The 27,965-nt window shown below is 43.5% G+C and overlaps 1 protein-coding gene across 3 annotated transcripts in view; it reads left to right on the top strand.

Annotated features, from left to right (window-relative positions):
* The window catches only part of VPS53 (VPS53 subunit of GARP complex), a 140,202-nt gene that overhangs the window by 73,374 nt on the left and 38,863 nt on the right, over nucleotides 1–27,965 (top strand). For all 3 annotated transcript variants that reach the window (XM_036070925.2, XM_078068093.1, XM_036070924.2), the window contains 5 exons: nucleotides 6,066–6,160; nucleotides 15,589–15,831; nucleotides 18,484–18,631; nucleotides 24,442–24,524; nucleotides 25,344–25,422. In XM_036070925.2, coding sequence (XP_035926818.1) covers nucleotides 6,066–6,160; nucleotides 15,589–15,831; nucleotides 18,484–18,631; nucleotides 24,442–24,524; nucleotides 25,344–25,422 — 648 coding nt within the window. The remainder of the gene's footprint in view (nucleotides 1–6,065; nucleotides 6,161–15,588; nucleotides 15,832–18,483; nucleotides 18,632–24,441; nucleotides 24,525–25,343; nucleotides 25,423–27,965) is intronic.

Here is a 27,965-nt window from a genome sequence, read left to right as displayed (position 1 = left end):
GGAAGGCATCGGGGAGGCCTGGAAACATCAAGGTGACCACTGGCATATTTGGAGAGTTACTTTTCAGAGCACACTAGCACTTTCATTTCCTTCGGATTTTCTGTCCAACTCTAAATTTCCTCTCCCTTCATCCTATAGAATGGTGTTTTTGTTTCATTGCCATTTTATGACAGAGTGGTTAGAGCAATAAATCAGGCCTTTTCCTGTCTGGATTAGTGATCCTTCTTTTTAATTTTCTACACTTGGCTGCTCGAGGGTTATTTTATAGTGTTTTGCTCCAGACACCACCGAAAGGGAGGCTGGCCGGGAAGACCAGCCTGGGAACCCCATAGCCACGAACTTGCCTGCATTCCTCACACGGAGAGGGTAGGTGTACAATCATGGCAGGAGCCCAGAGAACAGCATTTCCAGGAGCAGTTCTGAAGTGATGCAGTAAAATGTGTCTGCTCCACTGATTAAATAATTGTAATAACATGGATACCCCGCATTTTTATGGGCTTTATAGTTTCAAAGTCTTTTATGTGCTTTATTTCATTTCGTCTTCCCAATGCCTGCCTCTCATTTTATAGGGATTTTATATGAGCTATAGTGTGTGCAGCTCAGAGAGGTTAAGTGATTTGCCCAGGGTTACAGAGTTTGGGCATGGACGAGCTAGGACTGGAAGCAAGGTCTAGAAGTCAAGAGACTAGAATTCCCACCATGGAGCTCTTGTACTACACCGGGCTGTCTCAGTGAGAAGAGGAGGTCACAGAAACGAACCCCATGAATACAGGTGAATGGATAAAAATGGAAGGATGCCTTATGGCTATATCCCAGAGATCTGTGGGATTAGCTATAATTGATTTAAAGCCATCATACCAGCTGGTGTGGGAGATAACAAAAGATTTCTTCTAACTAAAGAAATGCATCTTGCATTTGGGGAGGAAGGAAAAGAAAGGAATCTGGATGTAGAGCTCGTTCTTCTGGTGTGTCTTCCACCCACACTCCATCACCTGCACCCTTTGAGCTTGCTTTGGGTTGTAGTACCGTGTTCAGGGCCTTGTGTCTTCCCAGTGCCGGTGGCTGTCATTGTCCTTGTGCTGGCATGAAAAGTTAGCCCTTCAGCTAGTCATCTCTGGATATCATTAAACTGGATTATATAGAGGCCCCCATTACTACAAATTGTGTTTACTAGATAAAATATGATTTGTCTCTCTCATGGAACTTTTTGCTCATCCTGGAAGCTAGAGGTTATTGTTGTAAGGACCAAGACTGCTCATTCTAAGGACACAGAGCACAGATACAGGGGGTAAAGCAGAGGCAGACTCTGGTCTGCCATTAACTGACCACGTGGTAGGTTTTTACTCTCTCTAGACTTGCCTCGTGTTTTCATCTTTAGACAAAGCCCGTGGTTTTCAAACTATATTCCTTGGTGCCCCATCACATGTCATTGTGGGGTGTTGGGAGGAGACCAGGGCTCTGACTCCCTCCAAACAGAGCAGTTCTGTTCTGAGTCACTTTTATCATGGAATTCCAGGTAAAATTTCTTTCGAGCCAAGGGTTTGAGATCTGTTTAAAAAAAAGTATCAAAAACCCCTGTACTAAATGACCCACCTGCAGTTTCGCTGGTTGTTACTTGTTAGCAATGACACCTGGACACCATCCCCAGCCTCCCGCAGCCTCCCCAGCACTTGTCTTGCTTGTTGTCCATTAGGGGGCAGCTCCAGGATCTCCCTCTTCCCGGCCACTTACTGGCTTCTGGAGTTGGGTTTACAGGAAGCGCAGGAGCCCCGTGGGGCCTTAGGGAGGAAGTCCACAGGAAGCTAGGGGTAAGCTGAGCCAGAGGTGTGGGGGTAGGCCCCCAGCGGTCGTCTGGGGTTACCCAACCCATTGTGTCACTGCAGTAAGTGGACAGTTGGCCCTCAAGGGCAGGGTCCCTCCCTGCTCACTCCTGCAGTGTAGGCTGTTGAGAAAGGAGTGTGAACTTGAGAAAAGGTATTTAGTTTGAGCCACCAGTTGCCAACACACTCCCAGTGATGAAAAATGGCATCTGAAAGGGGACTGAGGGTGCTCGAAGAAAAAGGGAGAAGAAATAAGGAATTTCTGGTTTAAAAATGTACCCTTCTGGTGATCCAAGCAGTTAGATTTAATCTGTTTACATTGGATGGTAATAAAAGGAAATGGGGCCAGCTGCAGAGCTCCTTACTGTGACAACAGTAACCTTCTATTATTCCCTCAAACTCCGGGAGGAAATAACTGAAACATCTGCGGCTCTTGGATAGAATTCACACAGTCAGACAGGCAGCCCAAATGCTACTGCTAAATGCCTTTGGATGTTCTTTCAGCAGAGACTCAACCCTTTGGGGAGCCAGACGGTGCACAGGGCGACGCCAGTGTGAGCTGAAATTCCAGCACCTCTTATCTAAATAGGAGCACAGTCACCAAGCAGCTATAGGCTGGAGGCAGCCCTGTGGGAAAAAGGCAAAAAGGAAACTTGGGGCAGTCCCTCCCATTGTTCCCCTTTTGCTTCCAGCTCACACAAGGGACCTGGAGCTGTGGTGTAGGGTGTCCCCGCACCGCCAGGAGTGGCATTAGTGGGCAGAGGTGGGGCGGAGCGGTCACCTGCCCGTAGGGCTGGGACAGCCACAGTCTGATGATGCAGCTCTCTGGGTGCCAAGGTCAGAGTGCTCTGCGGGGCCTCATCGAGCACACGGTCTGGGGGAAGACTGGCCGAGATGACTTCATTGGAACAGCATGGAGCTGTTTTCTTTTATCACTTAGAATCTGTCTCTTATACATATTCTGAATGAGCTCCTCAGACTTCCGTAGACCCAGATTTTTATTGTATATCACCCTTGCACATACATAAAAAGGAAAATAGGAGCAAAATAAATAGGTTAAGATATTCCTAAAACCACTTCACGTTCAGAGTCCAACTTTCCTGTATAATTATAAACTCATAAGTAGTTGCAGAGTACAGAGAGGTCCCGTGTACCCATCTCTCAGCTTCCCCCAGTGGTGACCGCTACCATAACTATAGTGTGTTGTTAAAACCGTGAAATTGAGGTCATGATCCTGGAGTCCCGGGATCGAGTCCCACATCGGGCTCCCTGCTCGGTGGGGGGTCTGCCTCTCCCTCTGATCCCCTTCCCTCTCGTGCTCTCTGTCTCTCATTCTCTCTCTCTCAAATAAATAAATAAAATCTTAAAAAAAAAAAAAAAAACCGTGAAATTGATTCTAAGCCCTATTTTACTCAATCACAAATGCCTGTGTTTTCCCACACTGCTGCCCTCCAGACTGTCCAAAGTGTTGGTGACGTGCCCTTGCTTGAGTGCTCCACAGTTGTCTCTGGGGTTATCTGCCAGGCCGTTGGCACCCATCTCCCAAGCTTTTTGTTGTTATTTTTTACTTTTTTAAAAGAAAATACCTAAATTAGAGAAGAGTTTTAAGAATATTACAAGAACTCTCAAATATCTTTCATCTGGGTTTACCAGTTGTTAACATTTTGCTACATTTACTTTACCATTTCCTTTTTTTCCACCCCCATTCCTCCTCTCCCTCTCTCTCTCCCTGTCTTCGCTCTCCCTCTCTCTCTATCTCTCTCTCTTTTGGAATAGTTTGTAAATTAGCATATATCATGTCCTTTACCTCTAAATATTTCTATATGTATTTCCTAACAGGAAGGCCATTCACTTAAATTACCACAGATCAAAATTAGAAAATGTAATATCAGTACAGTACGACTATCTAATTTATAGAGCTTAAATTTCACAATGTAGCCATTCTAAGGTGATAAACTAAAACAATGTCAGTAATTGGAAAATTGCACATAAATTGGTAAACAAAGCCAAATACAAAATATTTGATTTAAAATATGTTGATTTAAAACATGACAACATTCTGTATTATATAAACTCCCAATTTATAATTCCCAGAAGCTATCCTGTAGACATATGAATATTTTTGGCACAAGAAGAAAATATAAATAAAGGGGATAATTATAATCCTTACAATGATTATATTTTATTAATAAAAAGATATCTGGGTATTGTGGCTATAGTTTTCAATTCTAAAATCAGGATATCATGGGCGCCTGGGTGGCTCAGTCGTTAAGCATCTGCCTTCGGCTTGGGTCATGATCCCAGGGTCCTGGGATCGAGCCCCACATCAGGCTCCCTGCTCCGCGGGAAGCCTGCTTCTCCCTCTGCCAGTCCCCCTGCTTGTGTTCCTGCTCTCACTATCTCTCTCTCTCTGTCAAATAAATAAATAAAATTTTTAAAAAATAATAATAATAAAATAAAATCAGGGTATCTGGTCGTATATAAGTTAGACAAACCACATTTGTCTATTCATTTAACAATCACCTTATTGAAAAGAATGAAATAATAAAAAAATAGATAACTGATTCAGAAAATATAGAACAATTAGGTAAGGACCACCCCTACACAGCCATTGTACTACATGATGGATTCGCCATTTTAAACTGATGGGAGTGTGGGAGAAACTCCCAGGGTATCTGTGAAATGAAGTGGAACTTTGGATCCAGCCAGTTCAAACTCAGTGAACCCAGGCTGGGGAGTCTCTTGTGGGCTCAGCCTCAGACCTGACTTTGGCGGTAGCTTCTGGATGATAAGGAAAATAGCCTGATTGTAATTATTTTAGACCAGAGTTTCTAAAAATCTTGCAAAAAAACTTAAAGACATGGAACTCTCCGAAGGTGATGAGGGGAGAGAGCTAAACAGGAGATTGAAGGGGATATGTCTAAGGTTGACATTTAATTTTTGGTGTTCATTTCCAGATTTTACAGATGCTTTTAACCATTACAGTATTTTATTTTTAGAAGTTACTAGGAGAAGGGAATCATTATTCTGTTTGTCATTAGGAGCTTAGTTTTTCCTATATTTATTAAAAGATATGAACAGTTCAATCCAGCAAGTATGCTGTGGGTATCAATTTATGCCCAAATTGTACTCTAGTATCAACCCCAGCAAGGGCTCAGGATCCTTTTGTTGGCATTTGATGATAAATAGAATTGACTTTTTTTAGAAATAGAAAGATATGTAGGCAGATCTTTGCTTATTTTTTAGATATTTTGGAAAAGGAATTAGGAAGCCAATAGAGTTTTTAAATGCTTGCCTACCTAGATGTCCTGTATATCAGTGGTTTTTAGGTATCAACTGAGGACCAGTGCTGGCCCTGTTTTACAATGGTCCAAGGCAAACAATAAAGACAAAACAGCCCGCCTGCCTGCCTGCCTGTCTATCTGTCTGTCTATCTATATATATATCTATCTGGTATAAGGTCACCAACTGTCTTTTCATAGGAAGGACTGCTCTCATGCTGCTATTTTCTCCCGATAGAATGTTTGGGTGTAAAATAACTCTTAGGGACTCGCGAGAATGGAAGGTGGCAAAACAAAAAGTTAGCAATGCTGTGTTGGTCCTTTACCGTTCTTTTTCTTGCATTTACTCGTTAGTGCAATTCAACAGTCTGGGAACCATCACGGCAAAGCAGTGCTATAATAGAAAGAGTTCTAATTCAGGCCGTGTGCCTTTGGGCAGGCTGCTAAAACCCTCTGAGCCTTCCTTTCTTTAGGTGTGAAATAGTAGTAATAATTCCTACACCGAGGGTTGTTGTGAGGAATAGATGAGATGTTATTTCATGTTAAAGTGCTTGGTCCATAAAAACAATCACTAAATGGAGGCTGTCAAAAATAGATCACATGAAACCACTTTATAAATTCTAAAGCACTGTACAAATATAAATAAGGTACTGTTATTAGCTAGGATTTAAAATTTTAAAACATCAGTCGGATGATGAATAGATTCCAAATTGAAAGCACATGTGTTATCAGAGTAGCAGTAAATCTTTCACCATCCAGGGCAAGTCAGTGATGGCTCATTGTTCATAATGAGCCAAACTGGCATGAATCATAATGCAAGACACAGCCCCAGTTCAGTTACATTGAGTGCTTCTTATCTACGTCAGGAGTAAACTTTGAAGGGATGTATTCTTTGAAATTGCTTGAAAACTTGCAAAGATAGCTCAAGCATAGCTTGCTTTCTTCTTTTTTCCCCCCTTTACAGCCAAAGAAGCCGAAAGCCCCAGACAATCCATTTCATGGCATTGTTTCCAAGTGTTTCGAGCCTCATCTCTACGTGTATATTGAGTCCCAGGACAAGTGAGTGATGAACGTTTTGCTATTTTCTACTGCATTTCTCCCTCCTCTGGTCATGGTTGGGCCTCACAAGGGCACAACTCCTTCCAGAGGCTGAAGGAGAGACTTGGCAGGCCTCCTGTGACCCTCCTTGGAAACCTTCTAAGGGTATTTTTATATCTTGTGAATGTTATCGTTCATTGTATCCATAAATCGTAGAAGCCTGAGTTTGACTCTAATAAGGTCCCAAATGGATCCCAACAACCCCTTCCCATCTGGGCACTGAGCTCTTCTTACATAGCTACACAGGCTTGACCATGTCAGGCACTGGAAAATGGAGAAAGAAAACCTACTCTCTAATATACATGTTTTCAAGTATAATTTGTTTAGGTTTTCATTTTGAGATAATTTAGACTTACAAAAAAGTTACAAAAAATTCTCATAGATCCTTCCCCCAGAGAATGCTACCATTTTATACATAATCACAGTTATCAAAATCAGGAGGGTAACATTGTGCCATGAATGTCCACTTTCTGGCTCAAAGTCCCACCGTGCCTTTGGTTGTCAGGTCTCTTTAGTCTCCCTTAACCTTTAATACTTCCCCAGTCTTTTGTTTGTCTCTCATGACCTTGACACTTCACAGAGTATTGACAAGTTATTTTCTGCAGTGCCCTCAGTTTCAGTTTGTCTGATGTTTGCTCTTGATTAAATCCAGATTATGCATTGCGGGCAAGTATACCATGCAGGTGATGTTGTGTCCCTCTGGGTACGTCATATCAGGAGGTACATCATGTGGCTGTGTCCCGTTACTGGTGATGTTAACGTTGATCACTTGCTTAAGGTGACGCCTGCTAGCTTTCTCTGCTGTGAAGCTGCTGTTTTTCTCTTTGTAATTAATAAGTATCTCATGGGGGGATACTTGGGACTATGTGAATATCCTGTTTCTCCTCACACTTTTCCCACTCATTTTGACATCCTTGATGATTTCTGCCCGAAGCAGTTATTACTGTAGTGTTTGCCAAATGTTGATTTTCTGTTTCCATCATGTCTCCTCTATTGTTAATTGGAGTTCTTCTGTAAGGAAGTACTTCCCCCTCTCCCTCGTGTGCGTGTGTATTTCTGTCAGTATGGACTGGTGGATTCTTGCTTTCTTTTATGGATTATCAACCATTTAACATATATGCTTTTTACAAACTCAGGAGTTCCGAAAATTTTCACAAAGCAGCCCACTGCAGCCAAGTTTCTCACAGTCAGAGGAGTATCTTCAAGTTCCAATGTCCGTTATTCATGCAAAGGAGGAAGACCCCTCCTCATCCCTGAACCTCTGTCCCCAGCCACAGGAACTGGTAAAGGCCTTTCCACACTGGAAGGCAGATTTTGGAAAGGTCAAGTTTCTGGAGACAGGCTGGCCCCAGCTCTGAGATGAGGCCTTGTAGCCTGAAGAATGCACTTGGGAGGACCAGACAGACAGTGGCTCAGGCAGGGAGCACAGTGGTGGCTGTGAGAAAGTTCTCAAAGGGAGTTCTCTGGGAAAGCATTTAGGCGCTGAAATTTAGTCCCTTTTTTTTTTTTTTTGTAATGGTTCTTTGTGGATTAGCAAATTCTTTTTTCCGAATACGTTTCAGAGAGAAACCATAAGATTAAGAGACTGTTTCAAGTGGAATCACTACATGGAACATTATTATTATTCACCTATTTTATTTTGTAGTTTGTATCTACTCTTTTTGTCCCCAATTACAAAATGTTTCATAGAAAGTCGTAGAAAATGAACTTTGTAGAAGAGCTTCTATGTTAACAAAAACAACCTCCTGGGGCGCCTGGGTGGCTCAGTCGTCAAGCGTCTGCTCAGGTCATGATCCCGGGGTCCTGGGATCAAGCCCCATGTCAGGCTCCCTGCTCTGCGGGAAGCCTACTTCTCCCTCTCCCACTTCCCCTGCTTGTGTTCCCTCTCTCGCTGTGTCTCTTTCTGTCAAATAAAATAAAATCTTTTAAAAAACAAAAACAACCTCCTGCCCACCATCCTCCCCCAAAAAAGAGTTGCTTTCACGTTTTGCCTTGTAAAGCCAGTCGCCTCCTCCCGTCTATCCATTGGGCTTATATCCGAAGGTACACAGAAAGGCAGTAATTACTTATTGCTATTTGCTCCTTTGGAACACCCTGTCTTCTGTGTGAAAAAGTTCTTTCTCTGGGGCGCCTGGGCGGCTCAGTCGGTTAAGCGACTGCCTTAGGCTCAGGTCATGATCTGCAGGTCCTGGGATCAAGCCCTGAGTTGGGCTTCCTGCTTGGCAGGGAGTCTGCTGCTCACTCTCTCCCCCGCCCCCCTTCCCCATCACTCGTTCTCTCTCTGTCTCTCAAATAAATAAATAAAGTCTTAAAAAAAAATTATTTCTCAGGAAGTTAATAAGACATCTGGAGGAGCAGGTAAAAGATCCGTTATTTATCTATGAGATTACACAGGTCTTGAGCAGCCCACCTGGATGACTGTTTTTGGACAAAGCCCGTTCTTCCCTCATCAACCCAAATTCTTATTTTTAGAAAGGTTTAAAAGCTGTTGGATCCAGAGTTTAAAGTGCATATCTGAGATAACCATGTACTTTCCCCAAACCTACCTGGTCTAGAGAGTCATTTTTCTGAATTATCATAATTCTGGTATCTACTCTTTTCACATGGCCTTGATTCATATAAAGTGTACTCATTGTTCATGATGCTTCGGGCAGAGAGCCAGACCTCCCTTCCTTAGGGACTCTCCATTTCTGTATGAAAAATGAAGTGCTGGCCACTCCTCCTGCCACTTGGCCTCACTAGGATGTTTCCACAGCACCGGGGAAGTAGCAGAAGCTACTCGTAGGAGAATTGCGTAGGTTGTGCTGTTGTCGCTCCAGAGTAAGCAGCAAAGGCTTGGAAGTAGAAAATAGAGTTCAAGAAATCCATTTCCTCATCTTTTAAAGCAGAGAATCAGACAAAATAATGCCTGAAGCGGTGGCTATTAACCTTTTTTGAGTCACAGATCCCTTTGAGAGCCCGATGAAACTGTAGACTCCCCTTGCCAAAAAAAAAATTCACATAAACCCACACGCTATCTTGAGTGCAATTTCAAGGGGTTCTACAAAACCCTTCCTCCCTTTTGTCCAAGACTCCTAAGGGAAGAAACTCAGGTGGGGGACTGATTTTGTACGTATTTCATTCTTGTAGCTCTGACTCAAAAATCTGCAAGGAAGGAAAATCTTAGGCCATTCACAAGCCCCCAGATGACAGAGACCCAACACAGTGTAGTGGAAAGAGCGTGGGCCTGGATGCCAGACAGACCTGGATTTGAGTCCGAGCTCTTCACTCACTAGCCTGGGACCTCAAGCGTGGTACTCAACCTCTCAGAGTTGGTTTTGTCCTCTCTCCAGTGCACTTAGTGGCGAGGATGAGATGAGAGGACATGTTGGCACTTGGCATGAGTGGTAGGAGCTGTGCCTGCCCTGCCCGCCTGGTGCCCTTGTTCCAGACTCATCAGCGGTTGGGTGGCCTGATCAGTGTTGCCAGCTTTCTGTTGGGCCTGGCATGGGGTCTGCCCTCTCGTCTTCCCAGCCTCCCACCTGCCCAGGGAAAGTTCTGGCAGCACCTGAGCCAGCCAAAAGCCAAACAGCAGTAGGAGGACTGCAGAGCCGGGACCTAGGGAGGAGAAAGGAAGTAGGGATATCCCCAAAGCCATCTCCTTAGCGGAGTTGGCTGAGCTGTCCTTCTATGCTTTAAGCGGCTTTCTCAATTTTTGTTTATGTTCCAGAAGGAAGTTCGTATAACTTTTACTCTTGGGAATGTAGTGATTTTCTCTGGCTGACTCTTGGAGAAGAGATTTCTCAGCATAGACACTCTTCAAATTGCAGGCAAGAGTGCCCCCATTACTCCTCAGGACTTCAGTCTGTGTTTCCTGTAAATAAGCACGCAGTCTACCTAACCACAGTACACCTATCAACGTCAGGAAGTTAACTTGATCCATTAGTACCATTTTATTCGTAGATGCCACTCCATTTCGCCGGTGGTCCCCGTCCATCATGTCTTTTCTCAATCCAGGATCCGTGCCAGGACCACAGGGTCCATATACTTGTCATGTCTCTTTGGTCTCTTCAATCCAGAAAAACAACTCATTCTTTCTTTATCTTTCGTGACCTTGAAATTTTTGAAGAGTACAGGCCAGTTCGTTTGTGGAATGTCCCTCCATCTGGGTTTGACTAATGTTTCCTCATGATTTATGATTTATGCAGAAGCAGGGCCAGTCTCTTCTCAGTAATTCACATCAGGAGGTGCGCAGTGTCAGTTTGCCCTACAGCTTGTGGTGTTCATTTGTCTGCCAGGCATCTCTTTTTATTAATAAGGAATTACTAACAATTAGTAACTGTCGGGAGAAATGTTGAAACCATATAAGTAGGTTTTTTTCTCATCTTTTACCTCCCGCTGGTACTTGCCTGAATCATTTATTACTAAGATAGTTGCCGAATGAGGATTTTTCTAATACCAGCATTTCTTCTGCGTTTATTAGTTTGCATTATAGTTTAAGAAAAAGCTTTCTCTTTTCCCCACTTACTATGTCAGCACGTAGTCGTGGATTATAGCTGTTACTACCTTTTTTTAAGTTTATGTTGGAATAAATTTAAACCTACATAAAAGTTTCAGAAATAGCGCAGATTTCCCATATTCCTTTCTCTCCAGTTCTCCTGATGTTAACGTCTTACATAACCACAGCACAGTTACCACACCAGCAAGTTAACATTGGTACAGTTCTATTTACTAAACTCAGACCTTATTTGGATTTCCCACTGGTTTTTCCACTGATGTCCTTTTCCTCTTTCAGGATCCATCATTATTTTATTGTTTAAATTGTCCCTGATTTGTCCACTGGAACCCCTTCAGGCTGGTTTTTCATGCTTTTTGCATGTGCCTGTCATTTCTGGGGCCCTTGCTTTCTGGCATAACAGAACATACCAGCCTCACCTGGTACTTTGCTACCCCAGCCCTGGAGTCACCCATTTTTCCAGGCTCTCTTGTTTCTTTGGCAGGGAATGATATTTAGAAACTAAGTTCTGGGGGCGCCTGGGTGGCTCAGTTGTTAAGCGGCTGCCTTCGGCTCAGGTCATGATCTGGGATCGAGCCCCGCATCGGGCTGCCTGCTCAGCGGGAGGCCTGCTTCTCCCTCTCCCACTCCCCCTGCTTGTGATCCCTCTCTCGCTGTCTCTTTCTGTGTGTCAAATAAATAAATAAAATCTTTAAAAAAAAAAAAAAGAAACTAAGTTCTGGGCATCAGGTATGTTCATTACTGCCTGGATGTCATGCTCTTAGGTCCTCACAGCTGAGAGAGCTAAGGAATATATGTATGTATATACAAATATGTATAAACACATACATCTGTATCTATTTTTATACCAACTTACATATTAAAACCTGCGAGTTTATGCTGATAACTCTGGTTCTGATCCAACACTGCAGGATTTATTTTCTCCTCCCCATTTCCTCGTCTCTAACTATGTTCTGCAGCAGTGAGAAACTTGGCTCCCCAGATATTCCATGTATTTCCTTATTTGCTCCATTTACCTGTGTGTAATCCAGCTCCCACTTGTGCCTAAGCCAGACCTTGGCTCCCCAACCCCACTGACCACACCAGAGCCAAATCCTCGGCCCCAACCCAAGGGCAGGGGAGGAAGGGGTGCAAATTAGCTTGAGAACCCTTGAGTTAACAAGCTCTGTAAGCTCCTGGGGATCCTAAGCTGCATTGCCCATGCTCAACTCTTTGCCAGCTTTGTCTGACTGCCATCTTCCTTTCCCTGTGCCATTCCAGTTAGAATATTGTTGCTAGGGATGCCGACTGCAAATCCACCAGAAGAAACTGCCTGGGTCATTTCATTGATCATCGGGACCCCCAGCCGTAGTTCGCATGGCCCCCTGACATGCTTATACAGTTCTTGGGCAGAAAGCTCCCGCTACAGGGGAGGGGATGAAAGATACCATCCACACCCATGACATGTTCCTTTAAGGTGCAGAGAAAGTGAACACAGCCACAAGCGCAATGCCATCTGTCTGTAGAGTACCTCAGTGTTGTAAAATCAAAGCATGGTACAGTGGGTAGAGCTGGACTTTGGAGTCAGACAGCCGCACATTCAGATTCCAGCTCCGACAAATCCTGTGACCTAGGGCAAGCTATATTATTTTGCTCAGCCTCAGTTTCGTCATTTACAAGATGAAGATAAGAATGCCTTCTCTTCAGGGCCATTGTGAAGAGATTGTATTTCTAATGCCCCCGGCGCAGTGCCTGGTTTATAGGCTTGTGGCCAGGTGGGAGATTGTGGCGGACGGCGTGAAGGCAGGAAGCTACCAGTAGTTTGCTGTGGGAATACAGAGGACTGTATAAATCAAACTGTAGGTCATACTTCTCCAAGTCCCCTCCTCCTTACATCCCCCCTTCCACACACCCGATACTGTGCTCGCTTCTGACTCCAGGCCTTTATTCCCTCACCTGAGTCTGCTGCGAAATTCTCTCTCTAGTTTCCTTCGTCTGAAAGAAATTGTTCATATTATCTGTACTGCCAAATTAGCATTTTGTCGCTGTCTTGGAATCTAAATATCATGAACATGAGGGTCCTATCTCCCCAGGCAGACCAAAGCTTCTGATGGGCCAATGCTGTGTCTTAACCCCCATACCCAGCAGCACCTTGATCAGGGCTTGACCCTTTATAAACTCTTACTTGATTGTAATTGTTTTATAGTGTAAAAAAACATCTCCTTATGACTCCAGTCAGCAGGTCAATAGACCACACACTCTTTTCTCTAGTCATCTTACAAGAAGGTCTCGCCAGAACTCAGGCTAGTGTTTGGTACCTGAAAGAAAGGACAACCTTTGTTGTTTTTTTAGTTGAATTCATTATATCTTACATGTGTAGCACCCAGAGCCTTGCACGTATGAAGTGCTTAGTTGAAAATTGATGGGATTGGACACGTTGATCACTCGTTTCCCAGTGTGGCATAGAAGCATGCAGGTGCAAAGAGTCGCATTCGTTGTAAGGGAGGGAAGCTCACTCTGAGGTGTGTATCTCATCCGCACAGGGAACAATGTCAGAAGTAACCTGGGAGTCAGCCTAAGTATGGAAGATCTTCAGAGGTTTTTTTTTAAGTGGAAATTTTCTTTATGTTCTATGAGCATGATTAATTTATAATCTTATTGATTGGGTTGGCTCTGAAACACGAGGCAGGAGAGTAAGTATCCTGACTTCAGCTACTAGGGGAATTGGATGAGTGGTTAAAGTAAAAACACTTCGGAGCCCTGGCCTCTGTTTTTGTTGGCACTAGAGATTTGGCAATTAGAATCTCTCCTAAGGAGACTCAAGTGGAACCTTTTGCTTTCTGTTCCATGTTCTCCACTACACCAGCCCCTGCCCCATCTCCACCTACCCACCCTTCCGTTCCCATCCTTCGGGAACAAAGTGTGGGGGCTGATCCGCTGCATATGTCTTGGGCACAGACATAGAAGATTAGCTTCACACATACGCGTGAGGGGTGGGCCTGGGGAGAGCAGAAGTAACAGACCTTATTCCTACTGTCAAGGAGCGTGTGGTAACATATATAATGGGAGAATCAGATTCTACTGTAGAGCAAGCACCTTTCCCCTTCGGTACCAGCTTTAGCTTCTCAGTGACGGCGAGAATGCTGTCTCAAGGATTCTCAAAGTACACCAAAGATCAGTGAAAAAGAGAGCCATTATTGATGGCATCGCCTGCTGCGGGCCCAGGATGGGAGAAGGCCATCCTGTTTCTTGAACATTTGACATCCTTACACTTGATAGTAAAGTGTTAAATAATAATAATAAAGCGTGAGTGTGTTGCAGGTGACAGAAGTTGAAATTAAGACAGAGGGTTGGCGTGAGTAGGAGCTGTCTGGGCCGAGCCTGCAGATGATTGGAGAGGTGGCAGAGGGGCATCTTGGCCAGGGGAGGCATCCAGGCATCACAGGCGAAGGCCCAGAGTCAGGGGCACAGATGGGGCAGGGGGCAGTTAAGGTGAGTCTGGCTGGAGTGGAGGGTCCCTGTGCAGGAGCAACGAGAGATTAAATGGCAAGATGGGGCAGGCAGAGGTGGCGAGGAACAGGGGTGGTGACGCTGCAGCTTTCCAAGGTTAACTAACGAGTTCTTTCCCTGCTCGCTGACCATCACCACAAGGACCTATCCTAGGCCTGAAGTTCTTTGAGGGCAGAGTGGCTACATCTGGATATAATCAACTTTCAGTAAGAAAAGTTCTTGAGTAAAATGTCAGTTTTCTCCTATTCCTGCTAATTGATGCTGTGTGTGGTTCTTGTCTTGTCCTTCCTGTTATATAAATACATTTTGAAAGCACAGCTGGATTCCTGTAGCCTTAGACAGTAACCTAAAAAGATGTAAAAATGTCAAGGGGTGGGGACTTCTCCCATTCTTCATACAGCTCAACTGTGCAGGAAACAATGAGTAGAGCCCTGCTGGCCCCGAGCTGTGATGACTCAGTGGGGAATGGGGGGACAGCTGCAGCCATCAGCACCATCATGACCTGCTGCAAGCCTGGGGCTGCCACACCCTCTCTTCTCCCAAGATTTTTTACACCTTCGATGCTGGAAGTTTTAAGGAAAAAAATGCATAAAAGGAGAAAGAAAACATTAGAATACTTCTTTACTATTTCTCTCTGTTTCAGCATCTGTCCCGTGGGCACATTTAGGTTAATGATATCAAAATATTTGCTGACATCATAACCTTTTTGTGTTTTCGGAGATAGGAAGTCCAGTAGAGTGGTTAAAAGCATGAGGTTTGAGCCAGGCTGTTTGATTTTGAATCCTGGCTCCCCTACTCCCTTGCTCTATGACCATGGACAAGGTCCTTAACTTTTCTGCACCTTGCTTTTTGAAAATGAAGACAGGAATACTACATACTTCATAAGGTTACTGTGAAGATTGAGTGAAGTTCAGTGAAAGGACACTTCTAAAGTGCTGACATAGTGTGTGCCCCGGTACATCGTAAGTGTTCAGAAAATGATCACTGTTGTCACTTAGGGTTTTCATTTTTGGAGAGAGGAGATGGTACTAGTATGGTAGTAGGAACAGCGCAAGCACTTAAATAGTAGCTTCTAGGCTCAGCTGTGCCACTAAATTATGTGACAAACTTTCTAGACCTTAATTTTTTCATCTCTTAGAGGGTCCAATAATACCTTATCTCCCTTACAGAGGCTTGGGGTCAGATGTGATCATGAAATGCCTTGAAAAGTATAAAGCAGCACACAAATAAATGCCAAATATTCTTGCTGCTGTTATTGTAGGAGTGCTGGTGGTAGTTAATGAAGGTATGGATAGAAGTGGTCCAGTTTTAAATGTGAAAAGCATTAGGAATGATTTACTCATGGCAGGTAAGCACATTTGCTTTATCTTTCTTGAAATAACGTTGCAGGCTTTCTTCCTCCTAGAAACCTTGGAGAGCTGATTGACCGGTTTGTGGCCGATTTCAAAGCCCAGGGGCCACCTAAGCCCAACACTGACGAAGGGGGTGCCGTGCTCCCCAGCTGTGCTGACCTCTTTGTCTACTACAAGAAGTGCATGGTGCAGTGCTCTCAGCTCAGTACTGGGGAGCCAATGATCGCCCTGACCACCATTTTCCAGAAGTACCTCCGAGAATATGCCTGGAAAATCCTCTCTGGCAATCTACCCAAGTGAGTGCTATTCTTCCTGATCGGAGTGGTGAAGTAAGATTCTGAATATACCTAAATATGGGAATCTCAGGAAATCTGCTCTGAAATTGTTTACCGAACTACTAAGAGTCTCAAGGAGGGAAATACTCTTACTGAGTTCCCAGGGGTCTAAGACTATTTCCTTTCTAATGGGATTCCACAGCTGATCAAGACTGTTAGAGGGAATGCCCACCCTAGCTGCCAGCACAGGTCAGATCTTAACCACAGTGGACTCAAGGGAGTCCATTCCATTATGTATGTATTTAATTTATATAGGTTCAACAATAGGTTGTTGGCAAAAAAAGGTAAGGTGGTGGTAACAATAACTCTTAAACAGCATGGGCAGTTTCATTCAATGAGAGTATGCCCTGGGATGATGAGCACACGGGAGGCATGAATCTGCTTTTCCCTGGATCTGATTACGTTCCAAAGTCTCTCTTATGGTGTGTGTGTCTTGTTGAATAGAGTCTAATGTTTAAAGATGTGGTAGGATTTGGGGAGAGGGGGTTACATAGCACAGCCCCTAATTATAGGGACTTCACTGTATTCTGGGACATTAGAATATTGTTATATTGCTTATTAGAGTTTAAAGATTTTTGGTTCTGGGGCGCCTGGGTGGTTCAGCCAGTTAAGTGTCCAACTCTTGATCTCAGCTCAAGATTTGATCTCAAGGTCATGAGTTCAAGCCCTACACTGGGCTGTGGAGCCAAAGATTTTTGGTTCTACAGCAATTTCAATTATGATGGAATATGATCTAAAGTAATGCTTTGGAATTTATTATTTATAAATCATCCCCATGGCTAAATTCAATAATTCTGGAAGTAGTTGCTGTTGTTTTCACTAAAATGTGTCATATGTGGGAGTTTACATTATTTGGAGGAAAGAAAATAAAATTCCTATGCTCTAACCAGAGATTTGAAGTAACAGATATATTTCACCAATGAGAATTTCTTTGACTATCATAAAAAAATTTTTAAACATTCTGATCATCAAAATAATGTAAGTTTATTATAGTTTAGAAAACACAGAAAAGCAGAAGGACAAAAATAAAAGCCAGCTATAACCTCACCACCCAGAGAAAACAAATTTAACTTTTTAGTATGTGTTTTCTGTTCTTCTGTGCTTTTGTTTGTTTAACAGTATTGGGACTCTAGTGCTTGTAGTTTTGTACCCTGCTGCTTTTACTTAACATCATCCTGCCAGCATTTTCCCCATGTGTCACAGCAGGAAACAAATGGTGTGCTCAGCTAGGGTATTGTTACCAAAGCAACTATTCACAGAAATGGGGGCAAGGTGAAAGGAACCAACAGAGGATTCTGAAGCATCCAAATTCTAGGGGGTAATTGTTACCACTTTAAAACTCACTTGAGAGCTGGGGCTGTGGACGAAGGGTTGCCACACAGAAAATGGAGGGCCACAGTCACTGCCCACACCACACAGAAGCAGAGGGAGTGGAGGCCTTGTTAAGACTCAGACTTCCCACTCCTCTACCTCTCCAACTTCTTGTCGCATCTCCCGTTGACTGAACCCAGCAGGAGGCCAGAGGGCCCGGGAGCCAGGGTGATAAGTCTGTAGAGGTCAGTCTCCTGAGCCACAGAGAAGGGAAGAGAAGGTAACGAATGGATCTGGGAGGCCAACAGAGAACCTTCAGCACTTGTGACTGTACAAGGTCCTCAAAACACTTTTCAGGATGTCATGATAATCCAACATGCAGGAGAACCTCACTGAACTTCTGAAGTTCTTATTTATCTTTCTCTTAATTGATCATTTAGGTTGGGCTCACTCTTTTAGTATTTTAAATAACACTCAAAAAAGCATCCTTGAACGGGAGTAGAACTACTGGGTCAAGTAATGTGAACATGTTTTTTAAGCTCCTGAAATATACCTCCAGGAAGGTTGTACAACTTAATGCTCCTGACCCATAGTGCAAGAGACTGTCAGCATCCTCACACCCTTGTAAGTGCTGGAAATGAAGATATTGTCAAATCTGTGATTACCAGTAAGACTGGGCAGTGTTAGGGTTATTTTTAAAATATTTTTATTTTTAAGGTAAGTGTCATTGAAGTCTGTCTTTTTAAAAAAAATTTAGACTCTCACAATGGAAAGAGCAGGAGGTTTTATAACTATTTGTACATTTTGTGAACACATGATTAGATCAGTAGAAAGGGGTGAGGCAGCTGGGGCTTTGGGCAGGAACCATGTCTTAACATTCACTTTGGTACCCCTCCACAAGCACAATGTACAAATTCCTGTGCAGAATTTTCTTACCTGAAACGGTTGTGGAACAAGCTCTTGTGCTACAGATGATCCTAACAGCTCTTTGGATCAGGAGATGCTAAGCTAAGCAGAGAGGCCACTCAGCAGCCTTCTCTGTGAGTGGCAGAGTCCTCATAGTTAATGTGACTGATTACTGGCTCACTGTTGGAATTGTTTCTTCCTACTCCTGATGGTCAGAGAGCTTAAACAGATGATAGTCAAGGTAAGGTCAATAGGAAAAAGCTCATTGTATGTGGGTTTGTTTGGGCCACATCCAGCCTTTCCTTCCCCCTTTTCTTTGTCTTAAGATGTGCAGTTACCAGTTCAGGAAGCAAATGAAATGTCCCAGCCTAACCAGTTCCTGTTCCTTTTCCTCAGAACCACAAGCAGCAGTGGAGGCCTGACCATCAGCAGCCTCCTCAAGGAAAAGGAAGGCTCAGAAGTAGCCAAGTTCACTCTAGAGGAGCTCTGCCTCATCTGCAGCATCCTAAGCACAGCAGAGTACTGTCTGGCCACCACCCAGCAGGTGAGCTGCCCACCGCCTCCTTTTCCTGAACCATCTGGGCCTCTTGACTCAGCAGGTAAAATTGTGGGCCTTCACAAGTCATGTACAACCTTGGGCAGACCAGTTTTCATAGGGAAAGCTTGCTGTCCAGCCAGAAGACGGTCCAGCCAGCCATTTTACAGAGGAGCCTTGTTAAAAAGAGACTGGGCAAGAAAGTATGACTGATCTCCTCCCCAGAGTTGTTTCAGCTACTCAGAGGGCATGCCCTCTTGAAAGTAGGTCAGTAGCACTGTCTCCCATATGGGAAAAGCAGTGACAAACCTAACGATGCTAGGACCCGGCCTCGGTGGTGATGAGTCACAACCAGTGATTCCATTCTCAGAAACGTTACTAGGCTAAGCAAAATCCTTTGGGCTTTTATGTGTCTCCTGAAATGTACATAGCATCCTCAGTCTGCCTAAACAAACAACCATTGTTTGGATGCTGACGTTCAGGAACTGTGCAGCAGGAAAGGGTGACGCCTCTCCTGGAGCTCCCCATTAGCAGGAGGAAGACCCAGAAGAATTTTCCATTTAGCCTTCGATGTGGGATTAGAAGTTCCTTTTCACATTTGGTCTGGAATTCACCTAAGGCCAAGAGAAGGAAAATAATTGGAGAAGGTTGTGCTCTTCCCCCCTTTTTGGGTTTATTATTTACACATGTCTGGATCATGAGAAGGTAGTCATAAATTATGGTTCAGACAGTACTGCTTGGAGTGCCTGTAAGCCAGAGCAAGACTACAAGAGGCCAAAATAAGAAGTGTTCCCCCCCAGAACTTCACAGTTGAGGTTAAGCCAGCCAGAGGCAATAGCATGCTCTGTTTGGGGACGTCGTCACATTGAGTCACACAGGGAATGATCTGTAGAGGTTTGGCCCTGGAGCCAGAGACAGCAATCCCTTCAGCCCCAAGAACTGCCAGGGCAGGACAGCAGTATCTGTGAGGACCTCCAAGGCAGAGGTCCCAGAGTTCAGTGATGAAGAAACACTATCTATTTAACTGTTTTGCATGTGTGCAGAAAAGGAAGACACACACATATAATAGCGTATTTTAAAAAATAAAATTAAAAGTAAACCAAGTAAATAAATAATTTTAAAAATTAAAAATAAAAGTAAAATAACCATGGACCCAAAGGGGAAAAACCATTAAAATAATGACTTAATCCCATCACCATCATATTAGCAGTTTGGAGTATTTTCTTTCAGTCCTTTTTCATGAACATAGTTTTGTATGCTATAATCTTAACTTAATTCAGTCTCATATCCCTTTGTTGTTTTTATTAACATCACAGCACTAGCATTTCTCCTGTTGCTATAATATCTTTATTGCCAACATTGTTAATAGTTATATATTATTTCATTAAGGGATAACACCATAAATTATTTCACAGTATCCCTCATAATTATTTATGCTGTTTCAGGTTTTGGCTTCTAAAGTAATCCTACAGGGGCACCTGGGTGGTTCAGTTGGTTAAACATCTGCTTTAGAATCGGGTCATGATCCCACGGTCCTGGGATCGAGTCCTGCATTGGGCTCCCTGCTCAGCGGGAAGTCTCCTTCTCCTGCTGCCTGCCCCTCCCCCTGCTTGTGCTCTCTCTCTCTCTCTCTCTGTCAAATAAATAAAATCTTTAAAAAAAAAAGAAAAATTAAAAAAAAAAAGTAATCCTATAGAGAACATCTAATATGTTTTGCATTTTTCTAGAATAGATACTTAAAGTTCTGAAGTACTAGTAGATCAAAGACCATTTTGATGACTCATGATAAATGTAGCCAAATTTTTTGTTATTTAGTGAAGTGTTTTTTTTTTTTAAGATTTTATTTATTTGTCAGAGAGAGAGAGAGAGCACAAGCAGGGGGAGCGGCAGGCAGAGGGAGAAGCAGGCTCCCCGCTGAGCAAGGAGCCCGATGTGGGACTCAATCCTAGGACCCTGGGATCATGACCTGAGCTGAAGACAGATGCTTAACCGACTGAGCCACCCAGGCGTCCCTAGTGAAGATTATTTTTACTGATTATAAAAGTTAGTACATTCTTAGCACCTATATAGTGATCTCTAAATACCATTTTCCCCTAAAAGAAACCAGAGATTCCTCAGAATTGAGTAATTCCAGGTCTGGGACAGGAAATGTACATGATGAGCCTGGAGCATCGTGTCATGCAAAAAGCAAGAAAAATATCAAAGACGGTGACTCATTTCAGAAGGATTCAGGAGTCATGATGGGCTTATTGTACAAAAGGATATACCTGTAAATGTGACCCTATTCATAATTAGGGTCTTTGAAGCTGTAATTAAGTTAGGATCTCAAGAAGAGATTATCTTGCATTTAGGGTGAACCCTAAATCCAATGACTGGCATCCTTAGAAAGGAAAGGGAGATCTAACAGACACAGGGAAGAAGGCCACATGAAGATAGAAGCAGAGATTGGAGTGATGTGTCTATAAGCCAAGGAACACCAAAGATTGCCAGCAACCAGAAGATAGAGGACAGGCATGGAATAGTTTCTCTCTCAGAACTTCCAGGAGGAAACAACCCTGCCAACACCTTGATTTTGGACTTCTGGCCTCTGGAACGGTGAGAGAATAAATTTCTGTTTTGAGCCACCACATTTGTAGTAATATGTTAGAGCATCCTAAGAAACTAATACAGAAGCCAAACTAGGGGCACCTGGGTGGCTCAGTCGTTAAGCGTCTGCCTTCAGCTCGGGTCATGGTCCCAGGGTCCTGGGATCGAGCCCCGCATCGGGCTCCCTGCTCAGCGGGAAACCTGCTTCTCCCTTTCCCACTCCCCCTGCTTGTGTTCCCTCTCTCACTGTGTCTCTCTGTCAAATAAATAAAATCTTAAAAAAAAAAAAAGCCAACCTAAATAAGTTCTGCTGGTCAAAGGTGGGATGTATAAGCATCAATGAGAAGTCAACTACAATGCATTGAAAACATCAAATATGCTTAAATCCATGTGGTTGTGATGATTTCTCTTTTTTTAGTGCACTTATCATCTTCAAAGACACTAAGGAACCACTGGTATGAATTGAATACTGGTAAATAAAGGGAAGTTCTTCTTTTTTTTTTTTTTAAGATTTTATTTATTTATTTGACACAGAGAGAGATAGCAAGAACAGGAACACAAGCAGGGGGAGTGGGAGAGGGAGAAGCAGGCCTCCTGCCGAGCAGGGAGCCCGATGCAGGGCTCAACCCCAGGACCCTGGGATCATGACCTGAGCCGAAGGCAGATGCTTAACCGACTGAGCCACCCATGGACCCCAGGAAATATCTCTTTATAGCAGAATTTTAGCTAATGAAGAAGGAAAGAATTAGAACATCATTCTTTTATACCTCCTAATGAAATAATGGATCTGGGCATTGACCATCAATGGCTGCTGACATTACAAAAAAGAGTCAAGCATCATGTATCTCCTGATAGACATACACAACACTGGGACGCCTGGGTGGCTCTAGTCAGTTGAGCCTCTGCCTTTGGCTCAGGTCATGATCCCAGGGTCCTGGGATTCCTGGGATCGAGTCCCTCCTCAGGCTCCTTGTTCAGCGGGGAGCCTGCTTCTCCCTCTGCCCCTCGCCGCTCCCCCTGCTTGTGCTCTCTCTCTCTCTCTCTGACAAATAAACAAAATCTTAAAAAAAAGTACACAACAGCATCATGAAATAGTTTTCTAAAAAAGAGAGAGAAGAGGGACGCCTGGGTGGCTCAGTTGGTTAAGCGACTGCCTTCGGCTCAGGTCATGATACTGGAGTCCCGGGATCGAGTCCCGCATCAGGCTCCCTGCTCGGCAGGGAGTCTGCTTCTCCCTCTGACCCTCCTCCCTCTCATGCTCTCTGTCTCTCATTCTCTCTCTCTCAAATAAATAAATAAAATCTATAAAAAAAAAAGAGAGAGAGAGAGAAGAACCTGAATCTGATCAAGCTTCTACATCAAACTACAATTTATAGAAAAATACAAGGAACAGAGGAACATGTTAATTAATACCTCGTGGGTACAATCAACAAAATCCAAACTATGGGAAATTCTACAGAGCAAACAATCCAGTTTCCTTAGAAAAAAATTGCAGAAAGAGGGCAAAAAAAATGGAGGGAGAAACCAGAGACAAGAATCCAGGTGGTGAAGAACTGAAAAATAAAAACTTAAGAAACAATGCCAATAATGTATCAATATCGACTAATTAATTCTGTAACACTTTTACACCTGTTGTTGCATTCGTTCATCCAAGAGATCTTCAGGAAGCACTTACTGTGGTAAGGACCAGGCACTATATTTCATGTTAATTAACAGTAGTGAATAAAGTAGATAGTTTCTTACTGTCAGGGAACTTAGAACTAAAGGAGGAGCCGAGATAGTAATAAGTAAGCCAAGATGTAACTTCAGTTTTGTGGTGAGTGCTAGTTAGGGAGTTGCCTACTGAAGTAGCTGGTCAAGGAGGGCGTCTCTGAGGAGAGGTGGTATTGAAGCAGAGACCGAGGGTGAGCAAAGGAGACTGCCAGGTGAGGAGTGTGGAAGGATTGGGAGGTGGGGGGTAGCAAAGCAAGGGAGCTGCTTAGGAGGGTGAGCAAGGAGTGTTTCAGGAAGTGTGAAGTATGAAGGCCCTGAGAAGGTATCTATGAACTTGCCATGTTCCAGAACCCTAAGTTATAGCAGTAAGTTAAGCCAAGCAGGCAAGGAGAAAAGAAGATGAGAGCCAGAGAGCCAGGCAGGACCCAAATCATAGAAAGTCTGGGTTTTATTTTTAGTGTAACAGGAAAAGGCCACTGAAGAGTTGAAGCATTGAAAGCCTTCACTATAATTTGCTTCCTCGGTCCCCTACAAACATGTGGATTGTTTCCAGTTTTGTCACTAACATAAACAAGACCAGAATGTAAGCTTTATGAAAAGAGGATCTTCTCTGTTTTGTTCACTGAGTAACTCACCTACTCTGTTACAGAGCCTGGCACAAACAGGCTTTCTGAAAATTGTGGTTGAATTAATGAATGCTGCAAAGAATACTTGCAGATCTTTGTATATCACTATCATTGAAGTATATTTCTAGATGTGAAATTGCTGTTTTAAAGAGTGTGTATATTTAAATTTCTGCTTTTTAAATAAATTGCCTTCTGAAAGGTTACACTAATTTACACACCCCTAAGAGCATTTTTTAATTTAAGACAAAACACTCGTTATTCTTAAGAGTTTGTGTAATCAATAGCTTTGGGAGTGCTGGGTGAGTCAGTTCCCGGGATGCTTTGAGATGTTTACAATTCCTGGTCAGTTGTCTTTTTCTTTGAGGCGGCTGGGAGCATGGCCAGTGTTTCTCTCTTTGGCTGTAGGCTGATGAGGGCAGACTGTGTTTCTTTTGTTTACCTCTCTATCCCCAACACCTTAACATAGTGGGTGGCCCATTGTAGCACTCAGTGAATTCTTTAACTGATTTTACTGCCACACACCACCAGAGGCTTCTAAGCCTGCAGTTCATGGAGCAGGGAGGATCCTGAAAACTGGGGTCTTTTTAACATTAATGAAATGAATTGTCAGTGTGTCATAAGAGATAAGTACAGCAGCCCAGTGCTAAAGGGCACAGGTTCTGGAGGAAGTTTGACTCCTGGCCCTACCGCGTACTGGCACACCTCCCATTTTCTCTTCTGTAAAATAAAGATAATAGAATCTTCCTAATGGGGTTGTGAGAATTAAATGAATCAGTACATGAAAAGTGCCCGGAATTGTACCTGAATCATCAAACTCAGTAAATATTAAGTATTCTTATAATGGTACTCCTTTGGATCATTGTTAAGCATGTTTTTCTCTCTTATTTTTAATAGCTAGAAGAAAAACTCAAGGAAAAAGTTGATGTAAGTCTGATTGAACGAATCAATCTGACTGGAGAAATGGATACGTTCAGCACGTATGTACCCTGCACATATTTGCTTAAGGCCTGTCCTTTACCGCTCAAAAAGCAGCATGTCTCAGGCTGTCAGCTTTAGGCCACCATGGAACCTAAGAGGTTTCCAGGGCCCCCTGTTGAATCAGGATTATTCTCCAGCAGCCAGTAAGAAGAAGCATTAGAAGCTAGTGCGGCTGCCTCCCATTTGGCCTGCTCAGATGCAGTCATTGTTAGCTTACGGGATCTTTATTATTGCCCTATCTAGAATAACCAAAGAGAAGAAATCCTACCTTGACCATCCCTGCAGGAAGGTCAAGTCCAAGGCCTCCTGTCCGCTCCCCACCCCACCCCAAATCCACAGAGGGCCAGCCCCTCCTTCAGTGTCTCAGAACATAAAGTGTGAGCAGGTTGATTTTAGCCAGGTCGGAGGTGGGGGGAAGCGTGGAGAGGGTGGTTGGGGTGGAGAGTGTCTGTCCAAGAAGTTCAGACTGGAAAGCCTTCTCAAAATAGTTCTTTTGCTGGTGTTGCCTTGCGGTATTTTTGTTGTGGTCAGTAAATGAGATTGGGGTAGGCCTTACTAAGGAAACATCAGGATTCTCTTCTTAGGTCATTTCCTCTCCTTTTCTCAACTTTTTTTTTTTTCAAGTTCTGATTTAAACATTTTGAGCAAACAGGTGCTTTCGGAGTAAGAAGTGAAGGAGGGATTCTGGGTGGTTTTTCTGATGAAATGATGGATCTAATTTTGATACGGGTGCCTAAAAGATTTGGCAGGGGCTGTGTTAGTCATTCAAAAAGTTATTTCTTTGAAGTGATGACCACCATAATTTGTTTGATTTGCAGTGTCATCTCTAGCAGCATCCAGTTGTTGGTTCAAGATCTGGATGCTGCCTGCGATCCTGCCCTGACTGCCATGAGCAAGGTGAGGTTTGGGGAAGTGCTTCTTCTTAGACCTCCAAGAGTGACCCCAAGTGGTTGCTGTCAGCCCTGGCCTGTGGCTTCTTCGGGTTCTTCACTGCTTCAAGTGTCAGCTGGGAGAGAATGGAAGGCCTCCAGGAGATGAGTTTATCTTGTGCTTTAGGTCAATTGCTTGTCCTCTGAGAATGAGACAGGCAACAGGTGTGTTTGTTAAGTCTGCAGGAGATGTCTTTGTTTAGCATCGGACACATGCTAAAAACCTGAATGTGCTCTCACCAGAATGGGTGTTTTTGTTAGTGCTTCTAGCAGTAACTTCTGACTCTTTCTGAGCTCCAGTGTCAGCACAATATTATTTGATCAGGTTGTGGACCTTGGTTTCCTACTGTCGTGCTGGCGCCTCAGTCAGTCTCCGTCCCCTCCTGGAGCACACGCTGCCTTGTGTTACGATTTGGCTTTTATGTGCCCGTATCTTTTCTTCCTAAAAGAATGTAAATTCCTGAACTGCATGGACCATACAGGCTATGGAAGACTCTCTTGTTTATTGATTAATTAAGTTGGAAATGGGCAGTTCTTTATTGACTTTTTAATCCAAATAACATGAAGCTGCCCACTCTAGAATTTCTAGAGCAGGGGTCAGCAAACTACAGCCTGTAGCCCAAGTCTTACCCATTGTTTTTGTAAATAAGGTTTTATTGGAACACAGCTATGCTTGTTCATGTATATATTATCTCTGGGTGCTTCTGTGTTACAATGGCAGACACAAGTAATGCGTAAGTCAGTCATGAGACCATATGGCTCAGAAAGCCTGAAATATTTACTGTCTGGCCCTTTACAGAAAAAGTTTGCCGATGCCCGTTCTCGAGTTATCAGACCTTTGTAGCATTCTTACAAACTCTGGAGAAAGAACTTCTCTGGAGCATACTGGCCAATAGCAGAGTACAGTGGAAAAAACACTGGCTTTGGAGTCAGACGGACCGAACTCTCCTCATTCTTCCTTTGGGGGTGTTGAGCAAATAACTTAACCTCTGTGGGCCCGAGTGAACTCATCAGTATGTGAAATGCAGCTCTCTGCCTCCCAGTGTTGTGAAGACAGAGCATGAAGAGAGTGACGTGACTGGCCTGGTGCCAACCAGTGTTGGTGCTCTTTCCCTCTTGTCAGGAGGAGTGGCCATGTCACAGGGTTGTGTAAGCACACATTTGGTCTGAATTTAGTTTTGTAGTAGATTGTAAATATTTAACAAAAATAGGATGAAAACCAAAACTTAAGCTGCAGGGTTTTATGAAGCTAAGTGGGGAGTCCTGAATAGCTGATGTCACAGAGTTTCTATTCAAAAGGTTGATCCTTCCACCAATCAGATGTGGATGTGTTATTTCCAGTATTCTCGGTGTTTATGAGTAGCACGTGAGCAGGCAAATTGAGGCTAACCCATTTTCTTAAAGGAACACAGCTCTGAAGATTCATTCTTTGGGCTCTGATTATCCCCTAGCTGCTGGTGAACATTCACTGTATCCTGCATGTGATCTGTTCCAGCTGCCATCTCTCCTGAACTGCCACACACTTTAGATCGGAATGCAGCTGGTAAAAGAATTTTACATTTACCAAAGGAAGAGTGGATTTTTTTCCCCAGTAAAATAACAGTTGTAGGGGAGTTTAACACTCCAGGTGTTGCTTATATGAACTGTCAGTTCCTCAGTGGATTTCCCTCACACTCCCCCCACCACCACCCATTTCTCCCCCAGACCCACACCAGCAAATATTAACAGAGACCATACCTCCAGAATCTTTTGTTTATATCATAGGAAAACCACAGACTAGGGAACGCAGCAGCTGGGAGACCATTACTCTTTGTCTGAGTCCTCTGGAGTTCTAGTGAAATGAAATCCTTGTGATGAAAATGACCAGATATAAACAAGCCAAGTGGTCACAGATTGATTCAACATACACTCTGTTATTTGTGCCTGCGTCCTGTTTTGTGTAGTTTCTTCTAGGATTTTTTAAAACTTCTGTTTTGCAGGGAAATGAGAAGTGAGTGCTTATTTTTGTCTCTGATTCCATCATTTTTGCCACTAGTTGAACAGTTCAATTCAGACTCTACCCAGAACCGTGCTGGGAGCTGCAAAGCTGGGAAAGACATGGACCTTACCCCAAGGCACTTAGATTCCAGAAAGTGTGGGGTAAGAGATGTGTGAGATGAGAGGAGTGCTCAAATAACAGCAGTATAAGGTATGGGGAAATCACACCATAAGAAAAGTACAAAATATGCCCTCTTTAAAAGCAGAGAGAGTTCATCTCTCTCTTTGTATCAGGTGGGGAAGTGAAGAAAGCCTTAAGGAAGTGGCATTTGAAATAGACCACAAAGGATGGTGAAGTCTTGAACGAATTTGTGATTAGGAGGGCTTTCCAAACAGGGTGACGATATGAGCAGAGATTTATAAAGTTAGGAAAGCTCAGAACTTTGTTGCAATTGCCAGTCTCGTTACCCAGCTTTGCAGTTTCACAGAGGACTTGCACTTATATAGTCAGGATTGGTAACAGGAGATTGGCTG

This window comes from Halichoerus grypus, chromosome 2 (assembly GCF_964656455.1).
Source record: "Halichoerus grypus chromosome 2, mHalGry1.hap1.1, whole genome shotgun sequence".
NCBI classification, from domain to species: domain Eukaryota; kingdom Metazoa; phylum Chordata; class Mammalia; order Carnivora; family Phocidae; genus Halichoerus; species Halichoerus grypus.
Note: the sequence above shows the minus strand (reverse complement) of the source record. Positions and strands in the feature narration are given on the sequence as shown.